This window comes from Oncorhynchus kisutch, linkage group LG28 (assembly GCF_002021735.2).
Source record: "Oncorhynchus kisutch isolate 150728-3 linkage group LG28, Okis_V2, whole genome shotgun sequence".
In the NCBI taxonomy this organism is placed as follows: domain Eukaryota; kingdom Metazoa; phylum Chordata; class Actinopteri; order Salmoniformes; family Salmonidae; genus Oncorhynchus; species Oncorhynchus kisutch.
In genome coordinates, this window is record NC_034201.2 from 32,334,870 (window position 1) to 32,348,768 (window position 13,899).

The 13,899-nt window shown below is 43.2% G+C and overlaps 1 protein-coding gene across 1 annotated transcript in view; it reads left to right on the forward strand.

Annotated features, from left to right (window-relative positions):
• The first annotated feature begins 4,011 nt into the window (after nucleotides 1-4,011).
• Nucleotides 4,012-13,899, forward strand: part of LOC109873404 (glycerophosphodiester phosphodiesterase domain-containing protein 5) — a 31,265-nt gene continuing 21,377 nt past the window's right edge. Inside the window, exons 1-4 of the mRNA XM_031808436.1 lie at nucleotides 4,012-4,429; nucleotides 7,871-8,040; nucleotides 9,020-9,123; nucleotides 13,343-13,436. Of these exons, the coding sequence (XP_031664296.1) occupies nucleotides 7,873-8,040; nucleotides 9,020-9,123; nucleotides 13,343-13,436 (366 nt within the window). The 5' untranslated portion in view covers nucleotides 4,012-4,429; nucleotides 7,871-7,872. The remainder of the gene's footprint in view (nucleotides 4,430-7,870; nucleotides 8,041-9,019; nucleotides 9,124-13,342; nucleotides 13,437-13,899) is intronic.

Here is a 13,899-nt window from a genome sequence, read left to right on the forward strand (position 1 = left end):
TGCTACATAAATTCTTCTATCAGCATATTGATTGTAGTACTCGTGGGGGTAACACACTCGATTTACTGCTACTCTAACTTCCGCGATGCATACAAATCCCTCCCCCGCCCTCCCTTCGGCAAATCCGACCACGACGCCATCTTGCTCCTACCGTCTTATAGGCAGAAACTCAAACAGGATGTACCAGTGACTAGAACCATTCAATGCTGGTCTGACCAATCGGAATCCACACTTCAAGATTGTTTTGATCAGGTGGGCTGGGATATGTTCCAGTCAGCCTCAGAGAACAACATCAATCTATACACTGTCTCGGTGAGTAAATTTATAAGGAAGTGCATTGGAGATGTTGTACCCACTGTGACTATTAAAACCTACCCTAACCAGAAACCGGGGATGGATGGCAGCATTTGCGCAAAACTGAGAGCGCAAACCACAAAATTTAACCATGGAATGAGGTCTGGCAATATGGCTGAATATAAACAATGTAGTTATTCCCTCTGGAAGACAATCAAACAAGCGAAATGTTGCTACAGGGACAAAGTGGAGTCGCAACGGCTAAGACACGAGACGTATGTGGCAGGGTCTACAGGAAATCACGGACTACAAAAAGAAAACCAGCCACGTCACGGACACTGAAGTCATGCTTCCAGACAAACTAAACACCTTCTTTGCCCACTTTGAGGATAATACAGTGCCACCATCGCGGCCCGCTAACAAGGACTGTGCCTCCCCTCTCCTTCTCCGTGGCCGACGTGAGTAAAACATTTAAACGTATTAACCCTCTCAAGGTTGCTGGCCCAGACGGCATCCCTAGCCGCGTCCTCAGAGCATGCGCAGACCAGCTAGATGGTGTGTCTACGGACATATTCAATCGCTCCCTATCACAGTCTGCTGTCCCCACATGCTTCAAGATGGCCACCATTGTTCCTGTACCCAAGAAGGCAAAGATAACTGAACTAAATGACTAGCGCCCTGTAGCACTCACTTCTGTCATAATGAAGTGCTTTGAGAGACTAGTCAAGGACCATATCACCTGCACCTTGCTGGCCACACTAGACCCACTTCAGTTTACATACAGTTTGCCCCAACAGGACCACAGACGATGCAATCGCCATCACACTGCACTCTGCCCTATCCCATCTGGACAAGAGGAATACCCATGTATGAATGCTGTTAATTGACTACAGCTCAGCATTCAACACCATAGTACCCTCCAAGCTCATCATCAAGCTGGAGGCCCTGGTGTTCGACCCCGCCCTGTGCAATTGGGTCCTGGACTTTCTGATGGGCCGCCCCCAGGTGGTGAAGGTAGGAAACAACATCTCCACTTCGCTGACCCTCAAAATTGGGGCCCCACAAGGGTGCGTGCTCAGCCCCCTCCTGTACTCCCTGTTCACCTACGACTGCGTGGCCATGCATGCCTCCAACTCAATCATCAAGTTTGCAGACGACACAACAGTAGTAGGCTTAATTACCAACAACGACAAAATAGCCTACAGGAAGAAGGTGAGGGCACTCGGAGTGTAGTGTCAGGAAAACAACCTCTCACTCAACGTCAACAAAACAAAGGAGATGATCGTGGACTTCAGGAAACAGCAGACAGGGCACCCCCCTATCGACATCGAAGGGACAGTAGTGGAGAAGGTGGAAAGTTAAGTTCCTCAGCGTAACCATCACAGACAAACTGAAATGGTCCAACTACACAGACAGTGTGGTGAAGGCGCGACAGTGGCTCTTCAACCTCAGGAGGCTGAAGAAATTTGGCTTGTCACCCAAAACCCTGACAAACTTTTACAGATGCACAATTGAGAGCATCCTGTAGGGCTGAATCACAGCCTGGTACAGAAACTGCACCGCCCTCAACCACAAGGCTCTCCAGAGGGTGGTGCGGTCTGCACAACGCATCACCGGGGGCAAACTACCTGCCCTCCATGACACCTACAGCATCCGATGTCACAGGGAGGCCAAAAAGATAATCAAGGACAACAACCACTCGAGCCACTGCCTGTTCACACCGCTACCATTCAGAAGGCGAGGTCAGTACAGATGCATCAAAGAAGGGACCGAGAGACTGAAAAACCGCTTCTATCTCAAGGCCATCAGACTGCTAAACAGCAATCACTAACTCAGAGAGGCTGCTGCCTGCATTGAGACCCAATGACTGGCCACTTTAATAAATGGATCACTAGTCACTTTAAACAATGCCACTTTAATAATGTTTACATGTCTTACATTACTCATATCATCTATTGCACCTTGCCTATGCCGCTCGGCTATCGCTCATCCATATATTGATATGTACATATTCTCATTCACTACTTTAGATTTGTGTGTATCAAATCAAATCAAATTTATTTGTCACATACACATGGTTAGCAGATGTTAATGCAGGTGTAGCGAAATGCTTGTGCTTCTAGTTCCGACAATGCAGTAATAACCAACGAGTAATCTAACCTAACAATTCCAAAACTACTACCTTATACACACAAGTGTAAAGGGATAGGTAATTGTTGGGGAATTATTAGATTACTTGTTAGATATTACTGCATTTCGCTACACTCACATTAACATCTCCTAACCCTGTGTATGTGACCAATAAAATTGTATTTGATTTGAGTGTAGTTTGCTGTTGTGGATCAAACAGAGTAGGGTTAAATTGCCCATAGATGCTGATCTTGGGTCAGTTTAGAATTTCCCCCACTAATGGTTAAAGGTTATATTTGAGGGATGGAAAGCTGTACAAGGAACAGGTACCTGCTGGTGTCACAGCTTCAAACAACTTCGATGCACCTAATATACTTCAGACACCAGCAGAGAACAGACAGATTTCCAACAGGGCTTTCCCTGAGATGGCAGTAGACTCCTATGGCGCTGCCTAACATGAAACATGTCCTTTGTTCTACCCCTTTTTTCATGGTCTTACACACGCACAGCATCTGCTTTGCAATGGAGAGGTCTTTTATGAGATTATGAGATTATGGACTATAATATTGGATTATCTGGGTAATCCACCCAGTAAATGGCATCTTTCAAAACATGGATCCGTTTATATTTTTATGTCTTTCATTTGATTTACAATATGTACCAGACATGTATATTACTGAGAATATGCAGGACGTTTTGCTCAAGAGTTGTCCTGTCAATAAAATAATTACTGAGTTCGAGACCTGCAATGGGGGTTACACTGTTGCCGTTAGCAAAAATTGCTACATTGGTGGCAGCGGTGGAATGCTGCCTTGGGGACCATCAGAGAGGCGTGCACATGTGATGTACTTGGTATGGAGAAGCATAGGGGCACGCTCTCCCGAAAGGAGGGATAGTGTAACAAACCTTGCCTTAGGCCTGTTACAGTCCCCCTAAAAGGGTTAAACCGTTGTTTGAGCAGTGGTTAGCAGGTCAGCCTGTTGAAGACCTGGGTTGGAGGCCCGAAAGGGGGGTTACACTGTCGCAGTTAGCAGAAATCCCTACAATATCATGGTTTAGTTTATTTTGTAAATTAGACTATTGTTGAGAATTCATAGTGACCAAATTGAGTGTGTAAGAAAAAAGGGACACACAGAGAGATGCTTTTAGAATGGTTTGTGGCCACCTTTCACCTGATGTGTAAATCTGAAGCATCCGGTTTGCGTTTCCAACGACTACCAGATATGGTAAAGCCCAGTGTCCGGCAGTGGGAGAAAATGTAGATGGATTTTGGCAGACATTCTGATAATTTTGTCATCGATAGAACATTTAATCTCATTACACTTTCTCTTCCCAAACCTACAATCTGTTACGGACAGAGTGGACTCCGTTTTGTAAACAGTACCATTTGCCAAAGTTTTAAAAAATGGCATTGTTTAGAAGGAGTGCAAAGGTGAATTGCGTTATTGTACCCGCACACTTCAAAGTAGGTGTTCCCTGACAGGAATGCACAACGCGCCAATACGATCTCGCTAGCTCGTGCTTGGCTCTGCCCACCTCCTTGTTCTGCCTACTGTGATTAATTTGCTCCCATTTGGAAACGACAGGATGCAGTCTCTCTTGGGGTAGTTATAAAACATATTTGGTAAAACTGTACATTTGCATCTGTAAGATTTACGTTACGTAAGACCGAAGAACTTGATTACAATTTAATTCCCCTACCCTCGCCTTCACAATACACATTCAAATTAACAGTTTCCATTTTAACATTGTATCCATCATTATTCAACATCAAAGGACAGTGCACTAGAGGGGGGATGTCCGGACGAAAGAAATAGCGCTACGTACTGTACACGAAAGCATATCTCCATTTGCAACAGGCGGCAGTCTATGTCAATTAGACATAGCACGGTATCCTTTACCTGGTCGGCGTGCAATACCGAGAAGAGGAACTATACGTACTGCGGCTTCCCATCACATTAAGGATTTCGGAAATTCTGGAAATCTAACGGAACTATTTTCAGAGGTAGGTTATTTAAAGGATTAAAGTATCGGATAAAGGATTTAGATGGGATATTACTTGCATGTATGCCATTTATGAGCATTGAATATTACATATGCACATTCTTAACATTTGAATAACTTCAGTCTTACAGGATAGACGTATCTCTGACTAGTTCCCTAAACAGCCAATGTGTCCAATTCGTCAATATGTTAGGGGATTTCCGATTTCCTGCACGACGACTCTGTATCATAGGTGCTTTTAGCTGGAACTTGAACAACCGTCCACGTAGGCTAGCCTATTGTATCAGGTAAACACTGTTGTTTCCCGAGGAAATTTCCGCGCCATAGGGCATCAACTGTAGACCTACTTAGGCTATACAAGCTACATCAAGGCGTTAACTTCTGCAGCCTATGGGCTACAATTCATATGCAATTATTGTTTCCAATAACATAGAAACATTTCTCATTTTTAGCATAGTGCATGGCATGTGTGCATAATGTCATTGGTTGTCAGATAACGATCGCGTTATGTAGTTTAGGCACCAACAACAGATTATACAGTTGAAGTCAGAAGTTTACATACACTTTAGCCAAATACATTTAAATTCAGTTTTTCACAATTCCTGACATTTAATCCTAGTAAAAATTCCCTGTCTTAGGTCAGTTAGGATCACCACTTTTTTTAAGAATGTGAAATGTCAGAATAATAGGAGATAATGATTTATTTCAGCTTTTATTTCTTTCATCACTTTCCCAGTGGGTCAGAAGTTTACATACACTCAATTAGTATTTGGTAGCATTGCCTTTAAGTTGTTTAACTTGGGTCAAACGTTTCGGGTAGCCTTCCACAATAAATTGGGTGAATTTTGGCCCATTCCTCCTGACAGAGCTGGTGTAACTGAGTCAGGTTTGTAGGCATCCTCGCTTGCACACGCTTTTTCAGTTCTGCACACACATTTTCTATAGGATTGAGGTCAGGGTTTTGTGATGGCCACTCCAATACCCTGACTTTGTTGTCCTTAAGCCATTTTGCCACAACCTATGCTTGGGAAGTATGCTTGTGGTGATTGTCCATTTGGAAGACCTATTTAACTTCCTGACTGATGTCTTGAGATGTTGCTTCAATATATCAATTTTCCATCCTCATGATGCCATCCATTTTATGAAGTCCCTCTTGCAGCAAAGCACCCCCACAACATGATGCTGCCACCTCCATGCTTCACGGTTGGGATGTTGTTCTTCGGTTTGCAAGCCTCCCCCTTTTTCCTCCAAACATAAGGATGGTCATTATGGCCAAACAGTTATATTTTTGTTTCATCAGGCCAGAGGACATTTATCCAAAAGTACGATCTTTGTCCCCATGTGCAGTTGCAAACCGTAGTCTGGCTTTTTTATGGCGGTTTTGGAGCAGTGGTCTCTTCCTTGCTGAGTAGCCTTTCAGGTTATGTCGATGTTGTTTGTACAGATGAATGTGGTACCTTCAGGCGTTTGGAAATTGCTCCCAAGGATGAACCAGACTTGTGGAGGTCTACAATTTTTTTTCTGAGGTCTTGGCTGATTTCTTTTGATTTTCCCATGATGTCAAGCAAAGAGGCACTGAGTTTGAAGGCACTGAGTTTGAATACATCCACAGGGACACCTCCAATTGACTCAAATTATGTCAATTAGCCTATCAGAAGCTTCTAAAGCCATGGAAGCTTCTAAAGCCAAGGGATTTTCCAGGCTTTTTAAAGGCACAGTCAACTTAGAGTATGTAAACTTCTGACCCACTGGAATTGTGATACAGTTAGTTATAAGCGAAATAATCTGTCTGTAAACAATTGTTGGAAATATTACTTGTAATGCACAAAGTAGATGTCCTAACCAACTTTCCCAAACTATAGTTTGTTAACAAGAAATTTGTGCAAAACAATTTTTAATGATTCCGACCTAATTGTATGTAAACTTCCAACTTCAACTGTATATTAATAAGAACATTAAAAATATTAATACCAACAATAGTTTATTTTTTGTGAAATTTCTTTAATTTAATTTTGTCATTTTACAGAGGGGGATTACAGGTACAAAAACAAGCAAAGAAATGCATACAAAATAACCCCAATCCATTCCCCATCCACCCTCCTGCATCCTCCCCACCCGGAAACCACTTACCATGCCCCACTTACCAGTCCCACTCCCACCCATCCATCCCCTGAGTCTCAATTGTTCCTTGACTAGCACATTCATTCTCGTTGTCGATAATTGTATTGTTATAACTTCTAGTAGTAACTGTATCCCCTGGTTAAATGGGAAAGAATGAGGTACCATTTAGACCCCCCAAAAAATCGCTGCAGTGAGGCCTGCCAGCAATACTTTTCTCTGATTGATTGAGAGATTCAAGGTGCTATCATTGTCAGATAAAATAATAGGTGCAAAGCTTTGAATATTTAAATTCATCCACCCCGAAATGAATGCTGTAACTTTGCCCCAGAAGTAATTTTAAGTGCAGGGCACTCCCACATCATATGAAGGAATGTGCCTACCTGATTTAGGGGACACAGTGAATAGTTGGGAGTTGGGACCAATTTCATCATAAAACGTTTCCTTGGTGTTAAATACACAGTCTGTGAACACATTAATGTATACATTTATGGTTCGGATTAGGGGATGCCATGGTCTTATTTTTCCATATTATGTTCTTGTTAAAGGGTTTTTCAGATTCAATTAGATCTGTTGACCATACTTTTTTTAATGGCTAGCTCAGCATATGAACTTTCCAAAAATATGTTTTGACTTTAAAGCAAGGAGATGTTTCTATTTTGATATTGTGAAAGAAAACATTTGACAGTCAAAATGATTTGTTTTTGGATAAATTGTTATACAGTGCTATTCCAGTAATCCATGGCTAATCTCTTTCTTTGTCATTTGAAAGTAAACATAATAGATGGTGGTCAACTAACACATAGTAGTCCACTAGCCCACAATCAAGGTAGAAGTTAGTGAGTTGTGGATCCCTCAGAGGGAAATCCCCAAATTCAGATACGGTAACCATCCCAAAAAGCATTGTGAAAATTACGATGTCTGTCAGAATGGGGCTTGTCCTTCGCCTAGCCTGTAATCACGTACCTAGTATGGTTTGATTGATTCATAATCTAGGCCTACAGCAGTTGTTAAATGTTTGGGAGCCAGGTTTAAGGTTAGACAGGACTTATTTTTACTCATTGTCCTTCTCCACCATCTCTACCTTTTGTGATGAAGGCGGGGCTTGAAGGCCCGAGCGGGGCTTGAATCCGGGACCTTGTGAAATCTGAAACCCCTTGACAAGATCAAATCCAATTTGATTTGTCACATGCACTGAATACAACTGGTGTAGACCTCTATCTCTCTCTCTCTCTCTCTCTCTCTCTCTCTCTCTCTCTCTCTCTCTCTCTCTCTCTCTCTCTCTCTCTCGCGTGTGTGATCGTGATGGCGTTGTGTGTGTGAGCCATGGCCCCCTCTCTGACCACCCTGGGGAAGCTGCCTGTGGTGCGCTGTCGGCTGCTGCAGCGCTACGAGCACCAGCCCTTTGTCTCATGCCTGGCCGGACTCTACGGCTGTCAATGGAGACGCTACCAGAGGACCCAGGCCACGCCGGGAGACTGCTGCTGCAGCAAGGTCAGGGATGTCAGGGGTCAAGCAGGGACGGGATGGGGGGATTGAGTTCCCAAGTGAGATCATTTGATGGGAAAAGCTGTTTTTGTTTGTTGAATATCTGGTCATTTCACAGGATGCTTTTATACCCCTGACAGAGACTATACTCACACACACTACTACTACACTGTACTCTCTCTCACTCTCTCTCACATGCACAACATGCATGCGTGCCCACACACAAGTTATCTGTTTCTTTTTCTCCCTCACTCTGTCAATATCTTTCATGGCTTACATAATTTTTACTGTCACAGTTTTACAATCACTGTTTAGCCAGTAAGGAGCTTTTCTTCACATTGCTCCCTCTCCCCAGAGTTCAAAGTGCACTCCCTCAACTGTATGGAAAGCATTCTAGGCAATAAATGCATACATTCAGCCCTTTCAAAGAATAGCACTCTCTTATGTTTTGTAAGAGCATTTATTGGAAAATTCCACCCATCTTTTGGTATTTGTTTCATTGTTCCACTGTTGATATAGTCCCAAAATGTTTTGCATGTCAGCAATCAACTTTTCAAGACATATAACTTTAAAAATACAGAAATACCGGCTGTATTTTGAAAGTTATATATCTTGAAAACTTGATTGCTGACATGCTAAACATTTTTGGGACTATAGCAACAGTGGACTAATAGTTTGTGGGTGGAGTTTTCCTTTAAATGCTGCAAAACAACAACTTGCTGTGTGACAATCCATTGACTAATGTTAGCCCAGGCTTGAGTTGTTTACCTCATATGTCAGGGGAAAACACAAATAGAAGTGAAAAAGGTTTGGCGAAGGTAGTGGCTCTGGCCATGAATTCCTGCCTTGCCACCAATATGTTGTGGGTTCAAACCTCATCACTGGTAATTACTTGTTAGTGTACATTTCCATGCCAACAGTATATGGGTTGTGCACTTGTTATGAAGTCACTATGTGGGATTTATTGTGTCTCTCTCCCCTGCAGTTGGAATGTGCCAGCTTTGCACTCCTCATCGTGACATTCTGTCTCACACTGGTCTTCCTCTACTTCTGGAGTGAAGCTCAGAATGACTACAATGATTTTGACTGGTAGGTCTGACTATTACATATTCACAATGTAATGTAAACACAAATCTAAGTATGAACAAGCATTCAAATATATAAGAACTCACACACACACGCACACGCGCACACACGCACGTGCAAGGCCAGACCACAACTCTGTGGCAGCAGTGGTAGCAGCAGGAGTATGTCATTGAGATTTAGTGGTGTTCCTGTCAGGAGAATCTCCTCTCCTGCATCACATTAACAACATTACCTCCTACTGTATAGCCACAACTCTTGCTATTGACTATTTGAAAAAGTTATAAAAAGCTTGCCCTGTTCTTTCCATCAGGCTGCACACAATGTTCTCTCATCAAGCAATCATATTTTCACCCATCAGACTATTCTAAATGTAATCTTGTCTTTACTAATATGGTGCATTATCAAATGGGCAGGAACAAGGGAACAGGGGCAGGGGGGAAAAGACATGTCATCCGTATGCACTGGAATAGTGAATGGAGGCTGCTTTCCCTTAGTTTAAATTATACTGGGTAGGCTCCTCCGGTTTTATAACATAGTGGAGCAGCTTAGAAATGGACTTACAGTAGCAGCTGGGATTCTTCTCTTTTTAAAAAGTCTGCAAAAGTCTGCATTCACACAGGATTGTGGAAATGTCTGGGCAAATAAGAACCCTTCTTTCATTTCACACATTAACCACTGTTTGAGGAGCAGGTGATATTCCGCCCAAACTCTATGTCATGGGCTCCCCAACCATGTTTCTAAAGCTACCCAGTGCTTAATTTGGGACCAAACCAAGAGAAATCTGTACAGGAACATTGATAGTAACAACGAAACATATTTAATTAAACTGTTGACAGGCCTCTGCACGCTTGAGAAAGGAATAAGAAGAGAGAGGAGGAGATATTCTGTGGCTAAAGGTATTGTCAGCCTATTAATTATAAAACTATAAAAAAGGCCCTATTACTAGGCTATTCAAAATCAAATACAAAATTCACTATAATTGTAGGCTAACTCGCTAAACCAACCTGCACAATCAATGAACCAACAGCATCACCTAGGCCTATACATTCTCTCCCAGACGCATGGATAGAAAGTTTGGAGCGTAGCACAAGGTAACCAGTCCATCCAGTATGCCTAATAATACAGTCCACACTCAAAGGCTATTACTATCTTTTTTTTGTTTTGGAGTATAGGCTAGACCAATTATGTACCAAAGACATCTTAAATCTATGTATTTTGTTATGTTTTTCTGGCATGTATAATATGTGGTAGGCTATTAGGTTATGTATTGTATAACCGCACAATCATTATTTTTTAAATATATATATTTTTGTGCTCATATACAGTGCCTTCAGAAACTATTCACACCCCTTGACTTGTGTTACAGACTGAATTTAAAACTGATAACATTTACATTATTTGTCACTTTCCTACACACAATACCCTATAATGTAAAAGTGGATTTTTTTTATTTTTATGTTTATAAATTCATTACAAATGTATGCTGAAATGTCTTGAGTCAAAAAGTATTCAAACCCTTTGTTATGGCAATTTGCAAGCCTAAGTTCAGGAGTACAAATTTGCTTAAAAAGTAAATGACTCACTCTGTGTGCAATAATAGTGCTTAACATGATTTTTGAATGACTACCTCATCTCTGTACCCCACACATACAATTATTTTGTTGGGTCCCTCAGTTGAGAAGTGAATTTCAAACACAGATTCAACCACAAATTCGAGGGAGGTTTTCCAATGCCTCGCAAAGAAAGGCCCCATTGGTAGATGGGTAAAAATACAAAAGCAGACATTGACTATCCTTTAGAGCATGGTGAAATTATGAATTACACTTTGGATGGTGTATCAATACACCCTGTCACTACAAAGATACAGGCGTACTTCCTTCCTGCCAGAGAGGAAGGAAACTGCTCAGGGCGGCACAGAAGGAAGCCCGAGAGTCAGCCCCAAAAATTTCTTGGGGGGAGGCTCAGGGAGAGTGCGGGAGAGTCAGGGTTCAAACCTGAGCCAACTCCTCCTGTTTATCGTGAGGAGCAGCGATCACAGGACTTCTGGACGTGGGAGGAGATATTGGACGGTAAAGGACCCTGGACACAGCCTGGAGAAAATCGCCGCCCCAAAGAAGAACTGGAGGCGGTGAAAGCGGGAAGGTGCTGGTATATAGAGGCAGCACGGCGACGCGGATGGAAGCCCGAGAGTCCGCCCCAAAAATGTATTGGGGGGGCTCAGGGAGTGTGTGGCAGAGTCAGGGTTCAGACCTGAGCCAACTCCCCCTGTTTATCGTGAGGAGCCAAGGAGGAGACCAGAACCAGAGCCGGTGTTGGAGGTGAGTGAAGCAGAGACTGTGAAGGAGTTAATGGGGAAAGTGGAGGAGAGAGTTATGAGGGAGTTGCTAGTTTGGTGCTTTAGGTATGATATTCGTCCGACGGAGCGTGTCGGGGATTTGATGGCACCTGGGCCAGCGCTCCATACTCGTCCTGAGGTGAGTGTTAGTCGGCTGGTGAAGAGTGTGCCAGCCTCACGCACTAGGCCTCCTGTGTACCTACCTAGCCTTGCACGTCCTGTGCCAGTCCTGCTCTCAGGCTCTCCAGTACACCTTCACGGTCCGGTCCATCCTGTGCCACCTTCACACACCAGTTCTCCGGTGGCAGCTCCCCGCACCAGGCTTCCTGTGCGTGTCCTCGGTTCAGTACCACCAGTGCCAGCACCACGCACCAGGCCTTCAGGGCGCCTCGCATGTTCAGCGCTGTCAGAGTCTTTCTCCTCTCCAGCGCTGTCGGAGTCTCCCGCCTGTTTAGCGCTGTCCAGCTGTTTAGCGCGCCTCCAACCCGGAAGCCAGCCGCACCAATGTGTCGGAGGAAACACCGTGCACCTGGCCTGCCACAGGAGTCGCTGGTGCGCGATGAGACAAGGATATCCCTACTGGCCAAACCCTCCCTAACGCGGACGACGCTAGGCCAATTGTGCGTCGCCCCACAGACCTCCCAGTTGCGGCCGGCTGCGACAGAGCCTGGGCGCAAACCCAGAGTCTCTGGTGGCACAGCTAGCGCTGCGATGCAGTGCCCTAGACCACTGCGCCACCCGGGAGGCCATGTCTAGCAATTATCAAGAAACAATTTGACAGCGCTTGAAGAATTTTGAAAAGAATAATGGGCAAATGTTGCACAATCCAGGTGTGGAAAGCTCTTAGAGACATACCCAGAAAGAGTTACAGCTGTAATCACTGCCAAAGGTGCTTCTACAAAGTGTTGACTTGGGTGTGAATACTTACAGTGGGGCAAAAAAGGTGTCTTTTATACTGATAACAAGTTCAAACAGGTGCCATTAATACAGGTAACGAGTGGAGGACAGAGGAGCCTCTTAAAGAAGAAGTTACAGGTCTGTGAGAGCCAGAAATCTTGCTTGTTTGTAGGTGACCAAATACTAATTTTCCACCATAATTTGCAAATAAATTCATTAAAAATCCTACAATGTGATTTTCAGGATTTTTTTTCCTCATTTTGTCTGTCATAGTTGAAGTGTACCTATGACGAAAATTACAGGCCTCATCTTTTTAAGTGGGAGAACTTGCACAATTGGTGGTAAATTGGTGGTAAATGATATTTCTTTATTTAATTTTCAATAAATGTGCAAACATTTCTAAAAATATGTTTTCACTTTGTCATTATGGGGTATCGTGTGTGTGTTTTTAGATGGGTGAAAACAATTATGTTTAATCCATTTAGAATTCAGGCTGTAACACAACAAAATGTGGAATAAGTCAAGGGGTATGAATATTTTCTGAAGGCACAGTACAGGCGTATGCATAAGCTCTAATATGTGTATAAGTGATTTACATTCAACGTCTTAAATGCTTTAAATTAATCATCACCTTAGAAAGCGCTGTCAATTTCATTATTTGGCTTTGAAACAACATCAACTGTGTTGTTTGGAACAACATCCACGAGGACCATGTTTTCCAGTTTCAACCTGTTGTTGAACTTCATTCTTCAAATTGATCATCTCAGCGAGGTCAAAAAATGTAGCCTAACAGTGAATTTAAAAACATGATACTGTTGATAAGTGTTTAATGATGATGATTTTTGATTACATTTGCATTGATGTCAGAGTGTTTAGAGGGACAATTGAGCCCTGAGTACCCCACACACACACATCCCCACTCTCATCGCCATCCTTGCTCTCGCTCTCTCGCTCGCTCGCTTCCTTCCGATTTTCTCTCTCTTTCTCCAGGTTTAACTTTGGGAACCTGGGTTTCTGGTTCCCCTGGTCTGTGGTGTTGCTGGTCATCGCTGCCGCCTTCTTCAGCTACATCACTCTGCTGCTGGTGAGGGGTGTGTGTTTGTTTGTGGGGCTCCACAAGGGGGGTTGGAGGGCAAGCATAAATCAGTCACAGATCAATCTGGGGATCCCCCCAGGAATATACTGTACTATACTGAACCAGAGCTATACTATACTGTACCAGGGATAAACTGTATTGAACCAGAGCTATACATCAAATAAAATTTTATTTGTCACGTGCTGAATATAACAGGTGTAGTAGACCTTACAGTGAAATGCTTACTTACAAGCCCCTAACCAATAATGCAGTTTTAAGAAAATACTTAAAATACCTAAAAGTAATAGATAAAAAACAAACAAAAAAACAATAGCAGAGCTACCGGTACCGGTACAGAGTCAATGTGAAGGGGCACCGTTGTCGAGGTAATTAAGGTAATATGTACATGTAGGTTATTAAAGTGACTATGCATAGATAATAACAGAGAGTAGCAGCGGTGTAGAAGGGGGGG